We start from the raw sequence: 27,694 nt of genomic DNA, 5'->3' as shown, positions 1-27,694 counted from the left end.
GTTTGTGTGTTAGTTGCTTGGTTGTGTCTGACTCCAAGCTACCCCATGGACTGTAGTCTACCAGGCTCCTCTGTCCATGGGATTCTCCAGGCAAGAATACTGGAGTGGGTAACCATTCCTTTCTCCAGGGGATCTTCCCAACCTAGGGATTGAACCCAGGTCTCCTGCATTACTGGCAAATTCTTTACCATCTGAGCCACCCGGGAAGCCCATCAAATGTTTAGCCAGTGCTTTAAAAAAATTTTTTTGGCCTCATCATGCAGCATGTGGGATCTTAGTTAGCCAGGGATCGAACCCACGTCCTCTACATTGGAAGTGCAGAGTCTTAAAACCACTGGACTATCATGGAAGTCCCAGACAATAACAAAAAGTTCAAAGCTTTAAATCATTTCAGCCACCCTCTGCGCCCTGGGGGGCCCAGGCAGGGACCCTCTCCTTTCCCAGAAGGTCACTGGGAGGAGGAAATCGATCAACCAGCAGCCAACAGCTGGCAGGGCCCCAGGCGGGCCCGAGACAGGAAGCAGGCAGGGTAGGAGCAGAGAAGGGCTGGACGGTCAGGGGTGCTCCAACAGCTGGAGAACCAGGAAGAAGAGGCTAGGGGCATCCGGGGCTCAGAGACAGAGCTCAGCATCCTGCCTCCAGCTCTCTATTTCACTGCCTAGAGCCCAAGACCCTGGGTCAGTCTAGACAGAATCAGGAAGGCACAGAAGGCAAATAGTTTAGGAGTTCATGGGAGATGCAGGGCAAACGTCCATCCCCTCCACCCCACTGCCTGGGCTACTGGGACAGGGAGGGCTCCAGCAGCTTCAGGACACCGCCCACCAGGTGCAGGCTGCCTGTGACCAGCACGTGGACGGCGGCAGCCTCTTGGAGTACCATGGCCCCACTGTATGCCACAGGGTGGGCAAGGAGGCCCCGTGGGGGACTGGGCGGCTGAAAGACAGGGTCCCGGCCTTGGGTGATCCACTGCAAGGCGTGGGAGATGCAGCTGAAGACGAGGGAGCTGGCACCGTGGGTGTGGTGTGGGTGAGGCGCCAGCAGCAGAGATGCGGGCCCACCCTGCTCCTGGCCGGGCGTACTCCAGGGGTCCGGGCTGGCCCTCTCCTCATGCAGGCGACTCCAGTGCTGTTGGTGGGCGAGACAGCGGAGCAGCACCTGGTCCAGTGTCACTGTGAAGTTCTGTTGGTCTGCGGGGCACAGGGACGGACACATCAGTGAGGCAGCCCGGGGTGGGGGAGGGGAAGGATGCCGTGAGCCCCTGCTCAATGCCAGGCTCTATACAAGCACCGTCCGTCCTTAGCGCTGAGGAAACGGAGGCTGGGAAAGTTCGGTGACTGCCCTTTGTCACAGAGCTGGTGAGAAAAGGCCCAGGCAGTTTAGCTTCAATGCCAGGGCTTCTGCCCACGGAGCACCTCTTTCTGCCCTAACTCACTGCCTTCCCAGACTATCCCCCATGCCATCTGATGTGGGGCCTGGAGATCTGTATTTTTTAGATTATTAAAAAAAAACTTTTTACATAACCCACAGTAAAAAAGAATACATTTAATAATAGTAACCCAGGACTCACGTGTACATGTATACGTCTGGAAGAGAATGTCATCAGACAGTACCTACCCTTAATTTTGTGCAAGACACACTGACACTCTCAGTTCTATTTAAAATGCTGGTTGAGACCCACTAAGCTGATTTCAAGAACCATCACTGGGCTGTAACTGCATTTTGAAAACTAGTTTCCCCAATAATTCCTTTTTAGTATTGTAGTCATATGCAACATTCAAAATGTACCAAAGGGTATTGATTTATACGATAAAACAAATCTAGTTCCTACCCAAGACCTCCAGTTTAAAAGCCCCCACTGTCACCAACACAGCAATCCACCCCAGGGCCCTCTGCCGCCTGCCCACCCCAGGGACCATGCCTGTCAACTCACCTGCATTGTCTGTTGATGCCATCTCTACCAGGTTAGGGCAGAAAATGGCATAGTCAAACTGGCAGGGCTAGAAGGCCAAAGGGAGAAGCTCAGTGTCAGGGCCTGAGAGGAGGTCCCCTACCTTGACTTCCACACAGCACCCCCAAAGTCCACATCCATGTCCCCATCTCTAGAGATGCCCCCCCTCCACGCCCAGCTGAACTGGAACACTGCTGCATAAACCCACCCACAGCACTTCCATGACCCCTGCCTCCCCATCTGCCTCAGTGTACCCCATATGGCCTGTGGCCTGGGCAGCGCGGCCCAACACAGACAGGGAGACAGACTGGAGGGGCGTGCACATTGGCTTAAGGTGGCCCATCTACTGAGCACAAAGGAGCGAGGTCGTGGATATGAAGGACAGATTTAGCATCCAGGTCTATGAAATGGGAAACGAACCCTACGAACCCTTTCAGCCTTGACAGCCAGGGCAGACTCAGTTTCCCTGGGCACCGTGGGGCCCCTCCCTCTATGCTTAATAGTCCAGTGACCACCTAAACCAAACTTTATTATTTTTTTAATCTTTTCAAGTTAGTGCTTTAATTATCTTGGGATAAATCCCCAGAAGTGGAATTGCCAGATCATATAACATACCAGTTTTTAACTTTTTTGAGAAACCTTTCTATTATTATCCTATTATTATCCATAGCTGCTGTGAAATGATATCCCACTAACAGTTCATAGGTGTTCCCTTTTGTCTCCGTCCTCTCCAATGCTTACTTTCTCTTGTCTTTTTGATGACTGCCATTCTAACAGGTGTGAGATAATAATATCTCCTTGTGGTTTTGATTTGCATTGTACTGATGATCTGGCATGTTGAGTACACTCTCATATACTTATGGGCCATCTATGCTCTATGTGTCTTCTTGGATAAACCAAAGTTTAGAAGCAGGTATCATAGTAACATCTCTGTTTTATGGCGAGGCAAACTGAGGCTTAGAGAAATGCCATCTCTTATCCAGGGTCACATGCCAGTGGCTGAAGGGAACCTGACAAGTGAATCCAGAGCCTGCACCTCACACCACTTACCTGGTCCTGCCTATAATCCTGGTCTTGAGTGTGACCACGGAGGAGAATGCAGGCAGTGACCTCTGACTTGACTTCCCTGTGCCCAATGCTTTTATAACACAGTTCAGGAGAGGAATGAGCAATCAGTGCCATTCTCCAGCTGAGGAAACAGGCTCAGGGATGAAGGCACGGCTGCTGGGGGTCAAAGCCAGCACCCGAGCTGGCCTCCCTGCTGCCCATACCCCAGCCAGTTCCTCACCTGCAGCACTTTCAGCAGGGCCGCGGAATCCCGGTCCCCAGTGGAGTTGAAGAGCAAGACGCGCACCTCGGACCCCCTGGGAGAGGGAAGGGTTAGAGGCGGGGGAGGGGAGTCCAGAGCGGTGACACCTCCCACCACTTCTCCGCGGGCCCCGCCCCATCCTTCCTCCAGAAACTGCCTCTCCTCCCCTACTGTCCTCGTCCCGCCCCATTCGTCCCCAAGGTCCCTCCCCTCCCCACTGACCCAGCCTCGGCCCTGCCCACGTTCCACCCCTCCTCAAGGTCCCGCCCCTCTCCACAGACCAAGCCCCGCCCCATCCTTCCCCGAGGCCCCACCCCTCCCCACTGACCCAGCCTCGCCCCCGCCCACGCTCTACCCCTCCTCAAGGTCCCGCCCCTCTCCACAGACCAAGCCCCGCCCCATCCTTCCCCGAGGTCCCGCCCCCTCCCCCGGACCCCGGGTCCCCACACTGCCCCTGCCCGCTGCTCACCTGTCCTGCCGCTCGCAGTGGTGTAGCGCCTGGCGGAACCAGCGCACGCAGGCCTGCATGCTGCTGGTGGTGTGCGCGCCGTCCAGGTACCAGGTAAGGGGCCCGCGCCGCAGCAACTGCGTCCGACCTGGCCACTCCGTGTGCCGAAGCCCTGGGGTTGGGGAGCAAGGCAGTCCTCCAGGAGCAGCCCCGAGGCAGCCCTCCCGTATTCTCCCACTCCGGTCCTCAACTAACTGCTTGCCCGCACGCAGAACTCTCATTACTCGCCACTCTGATCGGCCAAGAAGCCTCTGGTTGGGCCCAAGTCGCTGGGATTAACTGTTTGGCTGCCTTATCGGGTAGAATCTTCCAGGAGGCCCTGAGAGGGGGGCTGCTGTCATATATTAGTCCCAAAATGCAAGCAGAGAACCCTGACTCAGAGAGATTAGGTCACAGAGCGAGTGAGTCCTGGGCTTGTGTGCTCAGCTGCTTCAGTTGCATCGGACGCTTTGTGACCCCCTGGACTTGTAGCCTGCCAGGCTCCTCTGTCCATGGGATTTCCCAGGCAAGAGTACTGGAGTGGGTTGCTGTTTCCTTCTCCAAGGGGAGCTTCCCGACCCCGGGATTAAACCTGTGTTTGCCACGTCTCCTGCATTGCAGGCATATTCGGCACCGCTGAGACCCCAGGGAAGCCCCAAGTCCTGGGGCTGGGATGTTACTCCCTGGCTCCAGGACTGTCTCATGGCCCTGACACAGGGCCTGGCACACAGTGGTCTCCCTGGTACCATCTGCTGAAGGGCTTTAACAGCCACGAGGTCCTACTATGTGCTGAAAGCTTTGAGGGGAAGCAAGAAACCTGAAGAGTATCATTGTCCTCAAGACCCTCATGGTATCCTGATGATGACAAGCATAATAGTTCTGACAGCTACCACGGGGCCAGCCAGGCACTTTATCCCATATCCGCCAGGCTCTGGACTCCTTTAGTGACAGCACCTCTCAGTGGATCCTATCATGGTCTCACTTGGCAGATGGGCAAACGGGTTCAGAGAGACTTCACGGACTCAAAGTGCGGGAAGCTTGCTGCCTTCAGCAGAGTCCTTTCTCTTAAGGCACCATTGGCCCCACCTCTCTAATAGGAGACCAAAAGAAAACACCTGAAGGGGGCCCAGCTGGGCAGGAAGGTACAACTCACCCTGCTGCATGTGGGGCGTGGGTTGGAACACAGGTGCTGGGGGCAGCTGCCCCGGGAGGCTGGGCCTGGATGCCTTCAGCTCCCCAGCATCTGGCAGGGAAGGGAAGGGAGAGGGAGGGCTTTAGTGGGCTTGGTCCTCACCTCTAAGGGCCCTCAGAGGCAGGTCCACCTGTCCCCTGCCCACCCACTGACCTGCCCACTTACCCTGGTAACCTTTCTGCTGCAGCCAGCAGCGGGCCAGCTGCAAGGCCAGGGCAGCATTGGACCGCTGGTGCTCTCCCTCCAGGCCCAGGGTCAGCGGTGGCCCCCCTTCCTCCAGGGCTTGTAGTGGTGGGCACAGGTAGAGGGGACACTGCAGGGGAGGTGGGCAGCAGCTGCTCAGGGGATGGCCCTCCCTGATGTCATCAGCCCTTCCATCTACCAGAACGCACTGACCAGAACCCACCAAACCCTGTTCCTAGAATCGAGATGCATCCTAGCTGGATGAACACAGATGAGCAAACCGAGGGCCTAGAGGATAAAGTGCCTCCCCAGTCAGTCCTCCTCCGCCCCCCGGCAGTTCCATCAGACTCACTGAGATCTGCTGAGCCCTGTCCCTTAGCACTGCCAGCGGCTCATCAGGCTGGAGCACGGTGAAGGCAGGGACGCCACTCTGTGCAGGACACGAAGAGTGAGCCAGGGGCTGCCCAGGGTGCTCCACCGCCCATCTCTGGCCCCCACATCCCTGGTCTGGGCAGCCCATTTAGCCTTCCCCCAGTGGACCTTTGGGAACCCCTCGATGGGGAGAGTGAGGCCAGAGATGGGGCTCAACTTGTTCCAGTCCCACACAGAGCTCCCATGAGAATCCAGACCCCACTGATTCCAGGACCTAATTCTGAGTCAAGACACAAATGAGCACCCCTCCCCTTCCCTGAATCTTGAGGGCCAGGGTCAGGCCATCCATTTACCTCCCCTCCCCAGGTCACCTTAAAAATGCCCCCTTTCTGCCATGCGATCTTCTCCATCGTGTCCCCCAGAAGGCCAGTGTGGTCAATGCCAAGGGAGGTGATCCCGCACACCACAGGCTTCCTGCAGGAAACGAAAGGGCCAGGATGCCCCTGAGCTCCTGGCCACCATCCCTCTCCCCAAGCCATCGGCCTCACCTGATGATGTTGGTGCAGTCGTAAGCCCCGCCAATGCCTACTTCCACCACTGCCAGGTCCACCTACAGAGGATCAGAAGGCATGGCATGGGAGCCCTTAGCCTGCTGAGATTCCCCTCCCCAAGGTCTGGAACACAGGGTTTTGGGGAGGGGGCCACACACACCTTCTCTTGGAGGAAGACGTGGAAAGCCATGAGCGTGAGGAAGCGGAAGTAGCCAGGCATGGAGACACAGCTACTGTCGTCCTGTGGACAGGATCACGTCAGAGCTCGGGGCCACTGCAGCCTCTGTGCTGGGGGAGATGGTGTCCTGGGATGCGCAGCACCCTCTGGGTCTACCCACCCACTTGAGGTCCCCTACCCTGGCCATCCACCAGCCCTCTGGCACAAGCACCTTGGTCTCCTCCAGCTGGTGGTAGAGGCGCCAAAAGTGCTTGGTGAAGAGCTCAGAGCTTATGGGCTGCCCATTGATGCGGATCCGCTCACGCACCTGCACCAGGTGGGGAGAGCTGTCGAAAGACCCAGGGTCATCAGGTAACTCCCTTCCCAAGACCCCCAGGCTGCCCCCGACCCCCGCCCCATAGTCAGACCTGTCTTTTGGAAAAACAAATCAGGCTATGTCACTGTCCTGCTGAAAACCCTTCTTGCTCCTCATCTGGGCCTTCTAGGCCCCAGTGGGGCTGGTTCCACTGGCCTCCGTGCCTCACCTCTCCTGCATCCCTTGGAAGGTCCCTGTGCCCCAGCCCCTCTGGACTATTTTTTAGCTCCTCCAGCCCTGCTTCCTCCCACCCCTGCCCACATACTTTCTATCTCCAGGCCTACCTGTGGGCCTGCCCACTACACAGATCTCAAGTAAGACCACTCCTCCAGCAGACAGAAAGGATCCTCCCCACCAGGCTGGTCAGGAATGCTCTCTGGGCTCCTACAGCACCGCCCCCAGCAGCCCACACCCATCAGCTACTCTGCCAATGTCTGTCCCCATAATGTCTGTCTGTCTTCCTGCCCTTGAGGACAAGGCCTCATCAGCTGTGTTCAAGTTGCAGCCCCAGACTGGCCCATGAGGCCACATGGGCCCAAGTTGAAGGCTGGTTTTTTAACCCCTCAAATTATTTTAGATGAGCAATTTGGGGCTTCTATTTGAATCCTCAAAGACCCTCTCATATTATGAATCCTCTCCATTTCTCTATTTTGAACAAAGAACTGTGAAGGGAAAACACACTGATCTGAAAGGACCTCAGTCAGCTGGTTTCAGTTGTTTACAGAGGTCACTTGATAGAACTGGTAAAATAAGAGGCACGCATCTTGAATGCGCCAAGACGAGGGAGTGAAACCTGAGCGATTCACTGGCATGTTAATTCCACTGCTTTGCCAGTGATGGGTTGAAGAAAGGCACATATAGCTTCAGGAAGAGGGACCCCATCTATCCCCACCAGCTCACTCCAATCCTCTGGTGTGATTTTAGATGCTTGAATGTGGCCAAGACAGGGCGCTGCCCAGCGGGCAAAGCAGCGGCTGAGGCTGGCACAGTGATAGGGTTCCCTTCTGCTGCCCACTAGGGAGACATCGACAGGGGCATCATACCCTATGCTTACTGTCTAAGCCCTTACTAACCAGGCTTTTTGCTCCTTATGGCAAAGATACCCTAACTGATAAATATTTCTGTGTGATTTAAAAACTGTGTAAGGAATTTAAGTTAACAAAAAGATATCTGAGGGGGCTTTCCTGATGGTCCAGTGGTTAAGAATCTGCCTTGCAATGCATGGGACACTGGTTCGATTGCTGGTCTGGGAAGATCCCACATGCTACAGAACAACCAAGCCCATGCACCAACTATTGAGCCTGAGTGCGGCCACTGCTGAAGCCCGCGTGCCCTAAAGCCAGTGTTCCACAAGAGAAGCAACTGCAATGAGAAGCCCCCACACCACAACGAAGCGTAGCCCCTGCTTGCCGTAACTAGAGCAAGCCCGCACAGCAGTGATGAAGACCCACCACAGCCAATAAATAATAAATAAATCTTAAAAATATATATATAATAATCCCTTAGAAGAAATGGAGTAGCCATCAGTTCACAAAAGAGTCCCAAATGCAGCACTTGGATGCAGTCTCAAAAATGACAGAGTGATCTCTGTTCGTTTCCAAGGCAAACTCTTCAGTATCACAGTAATCCAAGTCTATGTCCCAACCAGTAACGCCGAAGAAGCTGAACAGTTCTATGAAGACCTACAAGACCTTTTAGAACTAACACCCCAAAAAGATGTCCTTTTCATTATAGGGGACTGGAATGCAAAAGTAGGAAGTCAAGAAACACCTGGAGTAACAGGCAAATTCAGCCTTGAAGTACAGAATGAAGCAGGGCAAAGGCTAATAGAGTTTTGCCAAGAGAACACTCTGGTCATAGCAAACACCCTCTTCCAACAGCACAAGAGAATACTCTATACATGGACATCACCAGATGGCCAACACCGAAATCAGATTGATTATATTCTTTGCAGCCAAAGATGGAGAAGCTCTATACAGTCAGCAAAAACAAGACTGGGAGTGGACTATGGCTCAGATCATGAACTCCTTATTGCCAAATTCAGACTGAAATTGAAGAAAGTGGGGAAAACCACTAGACCATTCAGGTATGACCTAAATCAAATCCCTTGATTATACAGTGGAATTGAGAAATAGATTTAAGGGACTACATCTGATAGACAGTGCCTGATGAAATATGGACAGAGGTTCATGACATTGTACAGGAGACAGGGATCAAGACCATCCCCATGGAAAAGAAACGCAATAAAGCAAAATGACTGTCTGGGGAGGCCTTACAAATAGCTGTGAAAAGAAGAGAGGCGAAAAGCAAAGGAGAAAAGAAAAGATACAAGCATCTGAGTGCAGAGTTCCAAAGAATAGCAAGGAGAGCTAAGAAAGCTTTCCTCAGTGATCAGTGCAAAGAAATAGAGGAACACAATAGAATGGGAAAAACTAGAGATCTCTTCAAGAAAATTAGAGTATCAAGGGAACATCTCATGCAAAGATGGGCTCGATAAAGGACAGAAATGGTATGGACCTAACAGAAGCAGAAGATATTAAGAAGAGATGGCAAGAATACACAGAAGAACTGTACAAAAAATATCTTCACGACCCAGATAATCACGATGGTGTGATCACTCACCTAGAGCCAGACATCCTGGAATGTGAAGTCAAGTGGGCTTTAGAAAGCATCACTACGAACAAAGCTAGTGGAGGTGATGGTATTCCAATTGAGCTATTTCAAATCCTAAAAGATGATGATGTGAAAGTGCTGCACTCAATATGCCAGCAAATTTGGAAGACTCAGCAGTGGCCACAGGACTGGAAAAGGTCAGTTTTCATTCCAATCCCAAAGAAAGGCAATGCCAAAGAATGCTCAGACTACCACACAATTGCACTCATCTCACACGCTAGTAAAGTAATGCTCAAAATTCTCCGAGCCAGGCTTCAGCAATACGTGAACCATGAACTTTCAGATGTTCAAGTTGGTTTTAGAAAAGGAAGGGGAACCAGAGATCAACTGGATCCAACATCCACTGGATCATGGAAAAAGCAAGAAAGTTCCAGAAAAACAGCTATTTCTGCTTTATTGACTATGCCAAAGCCTTTGACTGTGTGGATCACAAGAAACTGTGGAAAATTCTGAAAGAGATGGGAATACCAGACCATCTGACCTGCCTTTTGAGAAACCTGTATACAGGTCAGGAAGCAACAGTTAGAACTGGACATGGAACAACAGACTGGTTCCAAATAGGAAAAGGAGTACGTCAAGCTGTATATTATCACCCTGCTTATTTAACTTCTATGCAGAGTACATCATGAGAAACGCTGGGCTGGAGGAAGCATAAACTGGAATCCAGATTGCTGGGAGAAATAACAATAACCTCAGATATGCAGATGACACCACCTTTATGGCAGAAAGTGAAGAGGAACTAAAAAGCCTCTTGATGAAAGTGAAAGAGGAGAGTGAAAAAGTTGGCTTAAAGCTCAACATTCAGAAAACGAAGATCATGGCATCTGGTCCCATCACTTCATGGCAAATAGATGGGGAAACAGTGTCAGACTTAATATTTTTGGGCTCCAAAATCACTGCAGATGGTGACTGCAGCCATGAAATTAAAAGACGCTTACTCCTTGGAAGGAAAGTTATGACAACCTAAATAGAATATTAAAAAGCAGAGACATTACTTTGCCAACAAAGGTCCATCTAGTCTAGGCTATGGTCTTTCCAGTGGTCATGTATGGATGTGAGAGTTGGGCTATAAAGAAAGCTGAGCACTGAAGAATTGATGCTTTTGAACTGTGGTGTTGGAGAAGACTCTTGAGAGTCCCTTGGACTACAAGGAGAGCCAACCAGTCCATCCTAAAGGAGATCAGTCCTGAATATTCATTGGAAGGACTGATGCTGAAGTTGAAACTCCAATACTTTGGCCATCTCATGCAAAGAGCTGACTCATTTGAAAAGACCCTGATGCTGGGAAAGATTGAGGGCAGGAGGAGAAGGGGATGACAGATGGTTGGATGGCATCACCGACTCAATGGATATGAGTTTGGGTAGGCTCCAGGAGTTGGTGATGGACAGGGAGGCCTGACGTGCTGCAGTTCATGGGGTCACAAAGAGTCGGACATGACTGAGCGACTGAACTGAACTAAACTGAAAAAATAAAAAGACATCTGAGGGACTTCCCTGGCAGTCCAGTGGTTAAGTCTTTGCGCTTCCACTGCAGGGGGCATGGGTTTGATCCCTGGTTAGCGAACTAAGATTCCCTCATACCGCATGATGCGGCCAAAAAAGAAATAAAAAGATATCTGACTTTTCCAGCTGTGTATTTCATTTATCCATTCAAATTGCTGCCCCCTTCCCAAGTTCTTTGCATTATGAAAATTAGAGATTGCCATAAACTTGGGCTAATACGCTAAATGCTAACTAAATGTATGTTGAATGAATAAACACTGGGCAGAAAGACATATAGCTGAGTTCCTGTGGGTGACCCTGGCCCTGAGGGGCAGGTTGGATCCAGAGCCCCCCAGACAGCTAGGAGACACCACATCCCTCTGTACCTCAGTACCTAAAGAACCCCGTCTTCAGGCCATAGCTTCGGAGGATACGTTCAGTGAAGGCACACGTGGAGCCCTGTAAAGAAAAGGTCTTGTCTGGGCAGGTCCCAACCCCCGACCCCAGCCCGCAGACGCCCTACCCCTGGGTCCTGTGACCCACCTTCCCCTTGGTCCCAGTGATGTGGATAATGTTCAGTTGGTCCAAGTCCTCCACCTAAGACAGACAGACAAAGTCCCTGCCTCAGGCACAGGACGCACAGACAGAAGTGGGGAGTGGAGGTGGTTACAGGCCCTTCCCACCTTACCTGCAGCCCACTCCGTGCCAAGTACAGCTTCATGGCTTCCAGCTGTGTCTGGGGGTCACCCCGCTCACGCTTCACCATCTCCAAGTAGTTAGCGTTGGTCTGCAGGGTGTTGAGTGTGCGCACGGCATCCTGGCGGTGAACCCCAGGTAGCAAGTTAAGGCGCATTAGGGGCCCACAGGGATAGAGGCACACAGCATGCCAGTGGCTAGGCCAGGGTACCAGGACTGCCATGCCAGCCCTGGTGCCCCAGCCCAGAGGTTAGGCACCACTGAGAAAGAAGTGGCATCTTTCAAGCTCTGGCAGAAATGGGAGCCTGGGGCAGTTCAGCTTCACCTAGGGAGTGCCAGGCAAAAACAGGTAACATGACTAGCAGGACTAGGCTTCACTCTCGGGCCTTTGCCCTAATTCCGTCCATGTGTGCATGTGTGTGTGCGTGTGTGCATGCTCAGTCATGCCCAGCTGTTTGCAACCCCATGGACTGTAGCCCACCAGGTTCCTCTGTCCATGGGATTTCCCAGGCAAGAAGACTGGAGTGGGGTGCCATTTCCTTCTCCAGGGGATCTTCCTGAGCCAGGGATTGAACCCACGTCCCCTGCATCTCCTGCACTGGCAGGTAGGTCCTTTACCACTGAGCCACGGGGGAAGCCCAGTTCCTTCCATAGTTCACCACTGTATCAGGCTCCTCCTAAAGTAGGGCCAGAACCACAGAAGGCTAGGCTCTTAGAACTGAAGGAATCAGAACTAGGAATTCCTGGAGGCTTCCATGCCTAACCCTGAGGATTGGGATCCCACATTCTGACCCAGAGAAGAGTTGCCTGAAGCAACCAGTTGGTAAAGAGGAGTCTCAGAGGGAGGAAGGGTGTGCCAGCGTTGCCCAGACAAGAAGGCAGGTAGGTATAGCCTCAGGACAGTTCACACTGGGTGGTGGAAGTGGGAGTGATATTTATAATCCTTCAGGGCCTCAATGGCTGGTTGCAGGCCCTACTCGTCAAACTGGTGCCACCTACCTGGCCAGCATCCTGTGCTGGTCTCTGGCAACTGGCCTTTGGCACAGAACCAGGAGGAAGCTTTTTGTTTTCCGTGTTCTTTCACCACCACCTCTGCTCCTGAGTTCTGCCTTCCCCCCAATTCTAAGCACTTGGATCTCCTTCTTCCTGAATCCTGGAGACTCCAACCCACATCTAGACTCCTGGATCTCCCAAGTCTGAACTCCCGAATCCCTCTACTCTCCCCCACCCGCAACTGCTGCTTCGGAGTCCGGAGACACTGTAATAACTCCAGCATCTCAGCTGAGCCGCTAGTCCTACCACCAGGCGTCCCTTTCCTCTCTTCCAACCGCGGTTCACTTCAGCCTCAGAATTTCCAAATCCGGTAGAGCCGGGCCCAACTTCCTGGTGCCTGTCCCCACCTCCAGACTCCAGAAGGTCCCCACCCGACCCGCCCCTCGACCCCTGCGAGTCTCTCGGTCCCAGGCTCCTGGCCACCCTCTCAGCTTGGCGCAGACCAGATGCTAAGTGACCTCAGGCTGGCTCACGAGTCATTGCGTGACCTCCCGCCGGCGGGCGAAGATACCTGATACTCCATGTCTGGCTCCTGCAGCACAGGCCACGCGCTCAACCCTCGCCGCACTGCGACCCTGGTTGTTGCACCACGCGGAGAAACTGCTGCCAGGAAGAGAGCGTGGCAGCGTGCCCGAGACATAGTAGAGGGGCAGGCAGCTGCACGCTAGGCCCGGACTGAAAAAAATTAAGCTCCTGCGCCCGCCCCCGACACGCCTCCTCTCTTCGCCAATCAGCGCTGCCCATTGAGCCCACTGAGACCAATAAGAATCTGTGGGACGCCATCTTTGTGAGGGGCAGGACCCAGCGCGAGCCGGGGAGTTCGTTCATGTTTATGAGGGGTAAGGTCCCGCGGGAGTCCTCTGCCTTAGAAAACTACACTCTTTTCGTCGTCTTCTCCAGGATCTGGCCGCACTCCCCCTACCCCCACCCCCCCGAATAGCCAGTGCCAGTCAGCAGCCCTGCTCCAGGCCAGAACCAGCTGCGAGCCGGGACCAGTTCAGTTCAGTTCAGTCGCTCAGTCGTGTCCGACTCTTTGCGACCCCATGGACTGCAGCATGCCAGGCCCCCCTGGTCCATCACCAGCTCCCGGAGTTTACTCAAACTCATGTCCATTCAGTCAGTGATGCCATCCAACCATCTCATCCTCTGTCATCCCCTTATCCTGCTGCCTTCAATCTTTCCTAGCATCAGGGTCTTTTCCAATGAGTCAGTTCTTCACATTAGGTGACCAAAGTATTGCAGTTTCAGCTTCAGCATCAGTCCTTCCAATATATATTCAGGACTGATCTCCTTTAGGATGGACTGGTTGGATCTCCTTGCAGTCCAAGGGACTCTCAAGAGTCTTCTCCAACACCACAGTTCAAAAGCATCAATTCTTCGGCACTCAGCTTTTCTTCACAGTCCAACTCTCACATCCATACATGACCACTGGAAAGACCATAGCCTAGACTAGATGGACCTTTGTTGGCAAAGTAATGTCTCTGCTTTTCAATATGCTGTCTAGGTTGGTCATAACTTTCCTTCCAAGGAGTAAGCGTCTTTTAATTTCATGGCTGCAGTCACCATCTGCAGTGATTTTAGAGCCCAGAAAAATAAAGTCAGCCACACTTTCCACTGTTTCCCACCTATTTGCAATGAAGTGATGGAACTGGATGCCATGATCTTCGTTTTCTGAATGTTGAGCTTTAAGCCAACTTTTTCACTCTCCTCTTTCACTTTCATCAAGAGGCTCTTTAGTTCTTCTTCACTTTCTGCCATAAGGGTGGTGTCATCTGCATATCTGAGGTTATTGATATTTCTCCCGGCAATCTTGATTCCAGCTTATGCTTCCTCCAGCCCAGCGTTTCTCATGATGTACCCTGCATATAAGTTAAATAAGCAGGGTGACAATATATGGCCTTGACCTACTCCTTTTCCTATTTGGAACCAGTCTATTGTTCCATGTCCAGTTCTGTTGCTTGGAATGTTAGGTCCGTGAATCAAGGCAAATTGGAAGTGGTCAAAGAGGAGATGGCAAGAGTGAACATTGACATTTTAGGACTCAACGAGCCAGGATACAATGACAGAACTTGTGGACCCCTCAGGGAGGTCACTGAATCGCAGCTCCCAAAACATCCTGACCCAACACAGAGACAACAAACTGCGGGGATGAGGCCTCTGCCCTCACGAATCTGACAGCTCGACTGCGGGATAACAGACCAAAAACCAGGCACCTACAGCTACTGGGCCCCCTAACTATTCCTGGGCAGCCTGGGAAGTCTTCCTGGAAGAGGTGACATCCTGACCTCATGAGCTGTGGAGACTGAGCACAGTTAGTGAGCCCCAGGGTGACAGGATGCCAGATCCAGCAGGATCTTGTGGCCGTATAAGAAATTGAGTTGCATTTAAATATGGATTACAATAAAATGGTTCTAAGAAAGGGTAACAAGATCAGATTTGCACCTTTGAAGATGTGCTGTTTAGAGAGAGCTGCCCTCAGAGAGGGCAGTAATCTGTCCTACGTGTGGGTGGAGGATCCAGGTTTGTCCTGGAGTTTTCAGAACTTTTTTTGTCTATGACTTAATTTTTTTAATTAATACTTTGGCTCTTTATTTAAAAATATTTTGTTTTACTTTTCTTAATCTTTTTTTACTTTATTTTTTGGCCCCTCCATTAGATCCCTGACCAAGGGTTGAACATGGGCCCTCTGCATTTGTAATGCAGAGTTTTAACCACAGACCACCAGGGAAGTCCCTGTATATGACCTTCTTGGTCCCAACTGCTAGCATGGGAAAAAAGTAGAATGGAGATTCCCTTTCTACAGTTGAGACCTGGAAAGGTGTGTGTGTTTGGGTGGGGGTGGGGAGTTGCTGCAAGAAGCTTCTAGAGAAGTTTGCTCAGATAAAAGGCAGTCCCTTAACAACTGATGGTAGTAGTCTCGTCCTCTTTCCTGCAGACACTGGGTCTAAATATTTACCAGAGACTGTTTTATTTTGAAATAAACGCATGTGTTGGAAGATTCTGTCACTGGCTAGACTTCCGCTCTTCATATCACTGCTGGGTGCCCCCACCTCTGCTGCATGGGAGATGGACAGGTCATTGTCTCGCTTAGTTTTCTTCTTTTTTAAAAATCACTGAAACTTTCTTTATACATTATAACTTAATAACTGCATAAAATTTATCATAAAATGGCAATAAATGTTTTTTTTTTCTTTTGCTTAACTCTCTCTCCCCTCACCTTTGGTAATTCTTATTGACAGCCAAGGAGATCAAACCCAGGAAATCCTAAAATAAATCAATCCTAAATATCCATGGGAAGGACTGATGCTGAACCTAAAGCTCCAACACTTTGGCCACTTGATATGAAGAGCTGACTCCCTGGAAAAACTTGATGCTGGGAAAGACGGAAGGCAAAAGGAGGAGGGGGCGGCAGAGAATGAGGCAGTTAGACAGCATCACTACTCAGTGGACGTGGATTTGAACAAACTCTGGGAGACACTGGAGGACAAAGGTGCCTGGTATGCTACTGTCCATGGAGTCGCAAAGAGCTGGACGCGACTTAGCGACTGAACATCAAGAACAATGACGACCAAGTGTGTGTCCCACAGTGCGTGTCTGCTCATGAAATCACAGACTCAACTCGGGCCTTGTGCTCTTTTATTTCTGGTTTTTCTGGGCCACGCAGCCCAGCTTGCGGGATCTCAATCCCCCACCAGGTACTGAACCCAGGCCACAGTGAAAGCCCCGAATCCTAACCACTAGACTACCAGAGAACTCCCTATAGAACCTTGCTGATGCAAATAAAAAGATAGCGGTGAAAAGAAGAGAAGCAAAAAGCAAAGGAGAAAAGGAAAGATATAAGCATCTGAATGCAGAGATCCAAAGAATAGCAAGAAGAGATAAGAAAGCCTTCCACAGTGATCAATGCAAAGAAATAGAGGAAAACAACAGAATGGGAAAGACTAGAGATCTCTTCAAGAAAATTAGAGATACCAAGGGAACATTTCATGCAAAGATGGGCTCAATAAAGGACAGAAATGGTATGGACCTAACAGAAGCAGAAGATATTAAGAAGAGATGGCAAGAATACACAGAAGAACTGTACAAAAAATATCTTCACGACCCAGATAATCACGATGGTGTGATCACTCACCTAGAGCCAGACATCCTGGAATGTGAAGTCAAGTGGGCCTTAGAAAGCATCACTACAAACAAAGCTAGCAGAGGTGATGGAATTCCAGTTGAGCTATTTCAAATCCTAAAAGATGATGATGTGAAAGTGCTGCACTCAATATGCCAGCAAATTTGGAAGACTCAGCAGTGGCCACAGGACTGGAAAAGGTCAGTTTTCATTCCAATCCCAAAGAAAGGCAATGCCAAAGAATGCTCAGACTACCACACAATTGCACTCATCTCACACGCTAGTAAAGTAATGCTCAAAATTCTCCAAGCCAGGCTTCAGCAATATGTGAACCATGAACTTGCAGATGTTCAAGTTGGTTTTAGAAAAGGAAGGGGAACCAGAGATCAACTGGATCCAACATCCGCTGGATCATGGAAAAAGCAAGAAAGTTCCAGAAAAACAGCTATTTCTGCTTTATTGACTATGCCAAAGCCTTTGACTGTGTGGATCACAATAAACTGTGGAAAATTCTGAAAGAGATGGGAATACCAGACCACCTGACCTGCCTCTTGAGAAATTTGTATACAGGTCAGGAAGCAATAGTTAGAACTGGACATGGAACAACAGACTGGTTCCAAACAGGAAAAGGGGTGCGTCAAGGCCATATATTGTCACCCTGCTTATTTAACTTATATGCAGAGTACATCATGAGAAACGCTGGGCTGGAAGAAGCACAAGCTGGAATCAATTGCTGGGAGAAATATCAATAACCTCAGATATGCAGATGACACCACCCTTATGGCAGAAAGTGAAGAGGAACTAAAAAGCCTCTTGATGAAAGTGAAAGTGGAGAGTGAAAAAGTAGGCTTAAAGCTCACATTCAGAAAACGAAGATCATGGCATCTGGTCCCATCATTTCATGGCAAATAGATGGGGAAACAGTGGAAACAGTGTCAGACTTTATTTTTTGGGGCTCCAAAATCACTGCAGATGGTGACTGCAGCCATGAAATTAAAAGACACTTACTCCTTGGAAGAAAAGTTATGACCAACCTGGATAGCATATTGGAAAGCAGAGACATTACTTTGCCAACAAAGGTCCGTCTAGTCAAGGCTATGGTTTTTCCTGTGGTCATGTATGGATGTGAGAGTTGGACTGTGAAGAAAGCTGAATGCCAAAGAATTGATGCTTTTGAAGTGTGGTGTTGGAGAAGACTCTTGAGAGTCCCTTGGACTGCAAGGAGATCCAACCAGTCCATTCTGAAGGAGATCAACCCTGGGATTTCTTTGGAAGGACTGATGCTAAAGCTGAAGCTCCAGTACTTTGGCCACCTCATGTGAAGAGTTGACTCATTGGAAAAGACTCTGATGCTGGGAGGGACTGGGGACAGGAGGAGAAGGGGAGGACAGAGGATGAGATGGCTGGATGGCATCACCGACTCAATGGATGTGAGTCTGAGTGAACTCTGGGAGTTGGTGATGGACAGGGAGGTCTGGCGTGCTGCGATTCATAGGGTCGCAAAGAGTCGGACGCGACTGAGCGACTGAAATGAATTGAACTTAACTGATGCAAATGACAATACTTTCTGTATCTTAACATTCATACTCAACAATAAGCCTATAGGGATTCCATAGACTTCCCTGGTGGTCTAGTGGTTAAGACTCCGTGCTTTCATTGCAGGGGGCATGGGTTCAATCCCTGGTCAGGGAACTAAGCTCCTGCATGCTCCAGGGTCAAATAATAAAATAAAACCAACCCCCTCAAAAAAAACCTAAAAAATAAGGAGGGATCCCTTTAAGACCATTACTTAGCAAACAGTTAAGTAGAACCTTTCTGGCCCAGGTACTGTTTTAAATCCATTCTACATAGTTACTCATTTAATCATCAAAACCCTGTGAAACAGGTACCAGTATTATGCCCTGTTTCACAAGTGAGGAAACTGAGGCCCAGAGAAATAAAGGCACATGCCCAAGTCACAACGTCAACATTTGAGCTCTACCCCAGAGTGCTTATTCCTAGCCTCTATACCTTCCTCCTGCCCCACCCCCACTGGAGGTGGGGGCACTGCTAGCTCAGAAGCAGTGGCTATCCCATGATGCATTCTCTACTTGCCTGCAGTGCTCTGCCGCCATGGATAGCATCTACACCAGGGGCTGAAATTTCTGAGGGTGAGATTGCATGGGATGAGGAACAGTTGGGTGCAAGGGTATTTGCATTCCTTCCCCCCAACATGGGAAACGTTGCAGCCCATCAGTTGTTTGTGCAGAGACAGCACCCCTATTCCAGAATGTCCCCCAGATGGCTGGGTGTAGAGTACCCTGTCATGCTTACTATGTATTTCCCTGGCTGCAGTGAAACTGAGCTTCTTTCCAGGCTTCTATTTCAGTAAACTGCTAGAACTTCAGCACTTTGGTCACTTTGCGAAGAGTTGACTCGCTGGAAAAGATCTTGCTTTTGGGAAAGATTGAGGGCAGGAGGCGATGGGGACGGCAGAGGATAAGATGATTAGAGAGCATCACCGACTCAATGGACCTGAATTTGAGCAAACTCCAGGAGATAATGGAGGACAGAGGAGTCTGGCACGCTGCAGTCCATGGGATCACAAGGAGTCGGACGTGACCTAGCGACTGAACAACAAAAACAAGAAGCCTTGGCAAAGTCACCCAGTGGCCTTTCCTCCATAGTCTCTAAGGACCACTTCTTTTTTTGGCTGATCCCGTGACTGCTGCGGGATCCCAGCCATCAAAGCACCATATCCTAACCACTGGACCATCAGGGAATTCCCTCCAAGGACAATTTTTATACCCAACGACACCTGGAAATTTAAGATGGGAAGGAATACAATAGATTTATCTTCTTTGTCGTATTCAAACTGTTTCTTACTTTTTATTTTGTTTTTAAATTCTCACTTTTTTTTTTTTTTGGATGGATAATACATCATATCATTTAAATAGTGAGAGGTGTGAAAAGGTACACTGGGAAAAGCTTCCCTCCCACCCCAGGTCCTAGCAACCTAACTCCTCCACCCAAAAGCAAAGTTATGCTTCTTGTGATTTTTCTAGAGACATTTTATGCAATTACAAGGAAATATGAATATATGTTGATTTCTTGTTTATACTCCAGTATTCTTGCCTGGAGAATTCCATGGACAGAGAAGCCTAGTGGGCTACAGTCCATGGGGTCACCAAGAATCGGACATGACTGAGCGACTAACACACACACTTCTTTATACTCAAAGATAGCCGCAGACTATATACATGAGTCTGCATTGAGCTTTTTCCATATAACTTTATATCCTAGACCTTATTCTGGACTGTGTTGCCACATAAGAGAGGCTGTATTGGCAAATTTGCTTTTTTTAAGCTGCACAGTACTCCTTGGTGTGGAAGTACTGTGATGTATTTGGCCAGTCTCTTACTGATGGATGTTTAGGGTTTCAATATTTGGCCATCACAAGCAATGCTACGGTGGGTAACATTATTCCTTCCACATGTGAGCACATCTGATGGATAAATCCCAGGAAGTGCAATGGCTGAATCAAAGGTGATGTGCATTCGACACTTTCATACAGATTGCCACGTTGTCCTCCATAGGGACAAGGACAGTTTCCACCCCCATGGCCCTGAGGGGCATGAGCCAGCTATTTCCTCACCAGTGCCCACCGTTAGCCAACTCTGATCTTGCCAATCCCATAGGGGGAAACATGTATTCTCAGGGTAGCTATCTTTGGCATTTATTTTATGATGAAGGAGGGTGAGCATTTTTTATCTTTAAAAGTCAGGGGCTTCCCTAGTGGCTCAGTGGTAAAGAATCTGCCTGCCAATGCAGGAGACATGGGTTCGATCCCTGGTCCAGGAAGATCTCACATGCTGCAGAGCAACTAAGCCCGTGGACCACAACTATTGAGCCTGTGCTCCAGGGCCCGGGAGCCACAGCCACTGAAGTGCCCACGCCTCGAGCCTGTGTTCAGCAAAAAAGAAGCCACCGCAATGAGAAGCATGTGCCCTGCAACTAGAGGGCAGGCCCTGCTCTGCACAACTAGAGAAAAGCCTGCTTAGCAACAAAGACCCAGCATAGCCAAAATAAAAAGAATTAATTTTTTAAAAAGGTCATTTGTATTTCTTTAGCATTCCCCTCGTCTCCTTTGCATTATGGCTTAAAAATTATTTTTTTATTTGACTGCACTAGGTCTTAGGCGAAGCTGCACCAGGTCGTAGCTGAAGCTTCAATATTTTGGCCATCTGATGCGAAGAGCTGTCTCATTGGAAAAGACCCGAATGCTGGGAAAGATTGAGGGCAGAAGGAGAAGGGCATGACAGAGGATGAGATGGTTGGCTGGCATCACCGACTCAATGGACATGAATCTGAGCAAACTCCGGGAGACAGTGAAGGACAGGGAGGCCTGGCATGCTGCAGTCCATGGGGCCACAAAGAGTCTGACGCAACTGAGTGACTGAAAACCAACAAGGTCTTAGTTGTGGCATGCGGGATCTAGTTCCCTGACCAGGGATCAAACCAGGGCCCCCTGCACTGGGAGCCTGGAGTCTTAACTGCTGGACCACCAGGGAAGTCTCATCATTGCTTTTCATTTGAAAAGCCACAGATATTTGTGCAAGAAAGTAGCGAAAATATAAAGAAGAAAATCAAAAGCACTTTCATAGCGCGCCCGAAGAACCACTGTTGGCCTTTTGGCGATACTGTGAAGGGGTTCTCATTCTCCATAAAGAACAATAGAAACAAATCCATTGTGTGGAGAGCAGAGAAAACAAGGACTCAGGGAAACTGGCAAGCAGGCCAGTGTCCACCCATGGGAGGCAGGTCTGCAGGCATGCACGGAGGGTAATGAGGGGCCAGGGGGTCCTGCTTCAACTCCCCACCCTCCCAAAGGGAATAGGTGTGATCCATCCATCCATCCATGAATTCATTGGGTGAGAAATTGTCTCTGCCAGACCTGGGCTTGGCACTGGAGACACTGGCTTGTGGGGACAGATGACAAGGCTCTGCTCCTGGAGCACCCTGCCCAGGGAGCAAGAGAAGAGTGAGGAATGAAACTTGCAAAGAACAAAGATTTGCGATCTCTGTTTAAAGCCTGTAGGGAGAGGAGGCTGGGGACCAGAGAGGGAGAGAGACAGCTTGGGGCCACACAGCAGGTCAGCAAAGGCATCATGCTGGGCTATCTAGACTCAGATCTGCCTGAGTTGCTGCTCTCTCTCCTGCCTCATCGGGACAGCTGGCAAAGACTTCAGGACCTGGTCTTGGCCAAGCTCATGCTCACAACTTTTACCTCTGCCTGAAACACCTTTCCCCTAAACTTTTCCTCTTTGGTCTTTTGGGTGGGTTCCTTTAGCATTTATCCCTGGGACTTGCATTGCAATCTCTTTTTAATCCTCCCAAGAATTATAGGAATGAAAGATTATCTCCATTTGACAGGTGGCAAAATGGAGGCTCACAGAGGGTAAGCAGCTCATTCAGAGTGAGCTAGTGTGTGCCAGAGCTAAGACACAAAGCCAGATTTGCTGGCTTTAAAACCTGCCCCAACTCGCCACCACTAGTCTGGTGGTTAATCTCTGCTGTCTATGCGCTGTGTGACCTTTGGCAATTTGCTTCCTATTTCTGATTTTGTCTTGACTTGCAGTCTTCTTAATAGGACAAGGCTGAAATGAGTTCTGTCCCATCTCATAATTTCTAGGGGAGGGTGGGTCTTAATGATGCCAAGAGTCTCCAAAGACACTCCAGAGAGCCAGGACTAGAGGGGTTCCGCTGCCCATTCCCCACCCCCACCCAGGGTTCTGTGAAGACCAGAGGAGGTTCAAGCTCTTTGGCAGGTTTATGTAGAAGACTAGCATTCAGAAGGGAGGGTACATTTCCAGTGGCCACATCCAGATTCAGACCCTCTGATACATGAGGACTCCCCTCACCTCTGAATGTCAGCTTATATCCAGGGACCTACATGGAAATTCTTTTCTGTCTCTGGGTGAGAAGAAACTTGCCTTAAACAGAATTCCATATCCTCAGTGGGACAGCCTCTCCTTATCCTCACCCTGACTCTGGCTCCAGACGTGTGAATGGATTTAGTGTATTAGGAGGGCAGCGGACCTTTAAAATGGGCCTCCCTCTGACCCTGCGGTTCTACTGCTTCTAATGTTGGCCCCGAGGAAACAAACAACTGGAACTGTGCTCCGGGCCCCACGTGCTGTTTATCACCCTCCATCTCGGGCGGCAGGTGACACGGTTGATGACCTGATGACGCCCTTCTTCCTGAAACCCTTTGTTCTCAGCTTCCCGGACACCTCCCCTCGGGTCCTCCTCCTTCCTGGCTGGGTGAGCCCTGCTGGCTCTGAGTTCTCCCCTCCAACCTCCTCCCATTGGCGGCCAGGGACTCACGCCCCTCTCCCTGAGGTGGTCCCTGCTGTCCCTGGTCACATGTCAAACATGTGACCATGTTTGACTTTCAAATGTCCCTCTTCTCTGGCTCCTGACATGAGCGCCTGGTGACCTCTCAGTGTCTGCAGGCATCTCAGCGGCTCCCCAGGGCTTTTCAGTTTGGAGAACAGCTCCACCCAGGGGGCTCAAGTCTAAAGCTAGGCCTCGGGCCTCCCTGGTGACTCAGGGGTAAAGAATCCACCTGCCAATGCTAGAGACACGGCTTGATCCCTAACCCAGGAAGATCCCACATGCCGTGGAACAACTACTGAACCCGTGCCCTAGAGCCTGGGAGCCGCAGCTACTGAGCCCACGCGTCACAGCTACTGAAGCCCCCATGCCCTAGAGCCCATGCTCTGCAACAAGAGCGTCTGCCGCAATGAGAAGCCCACGCACCGCAGCTAGTGAGTATCCCCTGCTTTCACCGCAACTGGAGAAAAGCAGCGAAGACCCAGCACAACCATAAACAAATACAATTATAAAAGTAAATAAACAAACAAAGCTAGGCCTCACTGCCATCCCTCCAGGCCCAGGCCATCACTGCTGGTCTAACCTATTGCCTCCTTGCTGTTGTTCCTCTTGACCCCTACAACCACAATTGTTTCCCCCCTTTTTTAATTTTTTGTCTTTTTTTGGCCATGCCACATGACATGGAGGATCTTAGTTCCGCAACAAAGGATCAAACCCACACCCCCTGCATTGCAAGTGTGGAATCTTAACCACTGGACTACCAAGGAAATCCCTGTTTAAATCATTAAAAAAAAAAAACAAAAAACAAAAAACAGATCTCTCTCCTGCTTCAAATCTCCCCATGGATTCTCACTGCACTTAGGATGAAGTCCAAACTTTTGATCTTACCATTGCCCCCAGCCCTGCTGGTCTCCTCTGATTCTCAAACATACCAAGCTCATGCCCACCTTTGTGAAAGTCCACACCTACTGAGCACTTAGCATGAAAGGTATTCATTTAATCCTCACAGCAGCTTGAGGAGTACTGTGATTATCCTCCTTACGAAGATGGGAAATTGAGGTAGAGGGGTTGCTCAGCCAGCCCGAGGTCATACAGAGTGAGCACGACAGAGCCTCAGGGCCTTTGCACTGGGATTCCCTCCGTCCAGAATGATCTTCCCCCTAAAGTTCACGTGACTAACTCATGATCATTTCAGATCTCTGATCAAATGTCCCCTTGCCACATTCTTGCCATCTACCCTATTGTACCTTTTAGATTTTAAACCATGTGACTATATCAGCATTTCAAAATAAATGTTTTCTAACAGAGCATTGTAAATCTTGATATAAGAAGCTTGTTAAGGGAACAAACCTTTTGATGACTCAGTATGGACACTGGGATCCCATTTTTGTTCAAATAATTACAATTTAGAAACTAGCCTGGGCATTTTTCTCCTAAAAGGTAACTATGATTAGCTCTGAGAGGTAAGGCTAGAAGTGACTTTTTTATAAGTATATATATATATATTTTTTTTCTCTTAAAAAAATTTTATTTAGAGGTGACTGTTACCTTCCTTTTGCTTGTATGTATTTTATAATTTTTCCCCTGGTAACATGCCTAAGTGGGAAAAAGAATGAATGATTCCTTCCATGTTAGGTGACTGGCACTTCAGAGCTCTACTGTTTTTTGTTTTTAAGATTTTTTGATGTGGCCATTTTTAAAGTCTTTATTGAATTTGTTACAATACTGCTTCTGTTTTATATTTGGGGGTTTGTTTGGTTTTTTTTGGCCGAGAGGCACGTGGGATCTTTGTTCCCCTACCAGGGATCGAACCCTCACCCCTGCATTGGAAGGCGAAGTCTTAACCACTGGACTGCCAAGGAAATCCCTCAGAGCTCTTCTTGATCAACATTCCTGGTCAGCAGCTGGGAACGCTGAGGCCCAGCAAGGGGCCAGAACTGACCTGGAAGCAGGTGTGGCTCCCAGATGCTCCTGGGAAGTTTCTGGGGTCCCCACTCATAGCCAAGAAGGCCTTTCAAAGGGCGCTTGGTGTGTGGCATGGAGCCTTGAAGTGGGACATGCCACTGAAAGGCTGGCTTCAGTTCCACCACCTCCCCGAAGGGCCTGAGTGGTCTCTGAGCTGGCCAATCCTTTCTTTGCTCAAACCTGAGAGCAGATTGCCAATTTTCATAGAGGGAAAAAAAAGTGTGGAACATGTTTTCTCAGTTTATGACACTCTGCAACCATGATTGTCCTTGGCACCTTCTCCCTGGAGATAAGATTTACAGAGCCTCCTCCTTGCCTGGTGCTGTACTGAGCCCATTTTACAGGTGAGGAAACAGAGGACAGGAGGCAAGGAATCACCTGGGAAGGTCACCAACTAGCAAGTTGGTTCAAGGATTCAGCTCAGTTCCAGCTCTTTTTGATTCCAAATTTAGCCCCTCTGATCAAGCTAGGGAAACCCTGGCTAGTGGTTTGTTTGGATTTTTTTTTTTTTTTTTTTTTTGGTAACATGGGTTTTCTTAAATAACAATACAAGTTCTCCCTAGATATCAGCACTGTGCAAGGACTTTTACACACCCTGTGAGGGAAGGTGTGTTCTGGGACCCATTTCTCAGGGAAGACAGCAAAGGCCTAACAGGGGAAGTGGTGTAGTCATTCACAGGGGTCTGTAATACCAGGCCGCCCAATGGACATGAGTTTGCGCAAACTCTGGGAGATAGTGAAGGACAGGGAAGCCTGGCGTTCTGCGGTTCGTGGGGGTGACAAACAGTTGGGCACAACTTAGTTACTGAACAGCAACCATCGTGCACCCCAGGCATCCCTGGACCCTGCCCCCAGCTGCCCTGTGCCCTTGGGGTGCCTGGTCTTCTGGCCAACTAACTGGGCTCTGGCCTTGAGCTGGCTCTCAGTTCAGAGGGAGATGAGAAGCTCTGCGAAATGCCAATACTCCCCAGCCCAGGAGGCCACCCCTGGTGAGGGGACCACCCTGTGTGTCAGGTCACCTCCCCTCTCTAGGGTCCTGGCCTCAAGAGCCAGGGGGCCTGGCTGACCTTGAAGAAGCCATAACCCCCACCCCCTGGCTTCTGGGGCTGCTCCTCTGTTGCTGGGCGGAAGGTCCTCTCTGTCAGGGGTCGGGGGGAAGCGGCCAGCCTGGTGTGCAGCCCCAGTGGCTGAGCTGGCTGAGCCACAACAGCTGTGCGATCCTCACAGGGCCTCGCACAGCCATCCCGAGAGGGCGGGAGGCAATATTGTGGTGCCCATTCTACAGAGGAGGAAACTGAGGCTCAAAGAGGCTAAGCAACTTGTCTAGCGTCTATAGACTCACATAGTACAGCCTGGGGTTCCCACCCCTGGTTCTAGCTGGTCCCCTCCAAGGATGATTCTGCCGCTTCTGAGCTGGCGGTCTCCTTGCCCCCTGAAGCCCTGTCTCCTTATCTGTAAAGTGGGGGTCACAGTCCTGCCGGCCTCAGAGGTCTGGAGGTGAGTAGGAAGAGGGGTGCTGGGCCCAGAGCATAGAGCAAGGGCTCCACACACGGATGAGGTTAGCACACGACTGGGCAACTTCACTTTCACTTTTCACTTTCATGCATTGGAGAAGGCAGTGGCAACCCACTCTAGTGTTCTTGCCTGGAGAATCCCAGGGACGGGGGAGCCTGGTGGGCTGCCGTCTATGGGGTCGCACAGAGTTGGACACGACTGAAGTGACTTAGAAGCAGCAGCAGAAACCTTCAACAGGCCGAGTCCTTACAAGCTCCTACCCGCACCTTCCAGATCTTTAAAATGAAGACAATAATGGTCTCATCATCAAACACAGACAACAGTGGGCATAGGGCCCAGCAGGTAGAGAGCACTTTGATCAGTAGTGCCACTGTTATTATCATCATTAAAATAGAGCTGACCGCTCTTTCTCATAGATCAGTCCAGAGAGTTAAGTCAGACGAAACCCGGTCTGTAAACGGGGCATGGCTCACAGGAGGACCCTGAAGGCCGCCTTGGCCGCCTCCCATGCCTGCTGCCCAGTCCTCCTTCAGAGCTTCCCATCCCCACACTGGGTGGGGGGTTCTGTGGAGCCTCCCGTTGGTGAAAAGGGAGCTGTGAGGCCCATGGGGTTGGTGGCCCTGGATCACCCCAGGCCTTCAGAACAAGGTGTAGGATGACAAGGCTTTTTCCTTGGGTCTCCGCAAAGTATGAGGTTATGATCATCGCTAATGGCTTGGATCCCTGAAGTCTATCTACACTCATTGCAGAGAAGGTAGCCTTAGGGAAGAAGGCTGCCTGTCCAAGGTCACTGTGTTCTCCTACCTGGAAGGAGGCAGTTTTAGCTGAGAGAGGACACCCGGATAGGCCTGGCTCCTCCATGGCTGCTTCCCACCAGAGCTTCTCAGCCACTGGCCAGTAAGTAGCCAGAGGCCTGGCACCTCTCATCCCTGGGCTTCCCGCTCCCCCCACCGGATGGGGCACGGAGTGACCCATGGGTGTGGGTATCTTTGCCAAGCCTGCCCTGGGCTGGGCCACAGAGGGGCGGGGTAGCTGGAGGGATTCCCAAGACCTGGCCTTCTCCCACGCTGGCCTTGAGGGAGCATGCCTGGGTGGGTGGGCAGGGGGCTGGGAGAAGATCTCACCTGATAGGCCTCTGCTTTCATCCTGGGATCAGCCCAGGGATCTCTCAGCCTCTCTGCCGGATTTCTGATCGCAGGACTAAGTCAGAATCTTCCTGTGAGTTAAATAACAACCCGGT

At 50.4% G+C, this 27,694-nt stretch overlaps 1 protein-coding gene across 3 annotated transcripts; it reads right to left on the bottom strand.

Annotated features, from left to right (window-relative positions):
* Positions 367-27,694, bottom strand: FPGS (folylpolyglutamate synthase). Of its 3 annotated transcripts, none has more exons than XM_018055825.1 (15): positions 27,579-27,694; positions 11,419-11,547; positions 11,274-11,327; positions 11,125-11,189; positions 6,432-6,546; positions 6,203-6,283; positions 6,040-6,101; positions 5,863-5,965; positions 5,472-5,549; positions 5,102-5,249; positions 4,898-4,987; positions 3,727-3,877; positions 3,237-3,312; positions 1,931-1,997; positions 367-1,187 (listed from the first exon to the last, which is right to left on the bottom strand). In XM_018055825.1, the coding sequence occupies exons 1-15, from the start codon at positions 27,597-27,599 to the stop codon at positions 778-780; spliced, it is 1,650 nt and encodes a 549-aa protein (XP_017911314.1). In that variant the 5' UTR covers positions 27,600-27,694; the 3' UTR covers positions 367-777. The 3 variants fall into 3 exon arrangements, with proteins under 3 accessions (XP_017911314.1, XP_017911313.1, XP_017911312.1); XM_018055824.1 differs by lacking the exon at positions 27,579-27,694 and adding an exon at positions 27,259-27,357; XM_018055823.1 differs by lacking the exon at positions 27,579-27,694 and adding an exon at positions 12,991-13,362.

Source organism: Capra hircus, chromosome 11, assembly GCF_001704415.2.
Source record: "Capra hircus breed San Clemente chromosome 11, ASM170441v1, whole genome shotgun sequence".
Taxonomy (NCBI): domain Eukaryota; kingdom Metazoa; phylum Chordata; class Mammalia; order Artiodactyla; family Bovidae; genus Capra; species Capra hircus.
The sequence above is the reverse complement of the archived record's forward strand: the minus strand, read 5'-3'. Positions and strand labels throughout refer to the sequence as shown.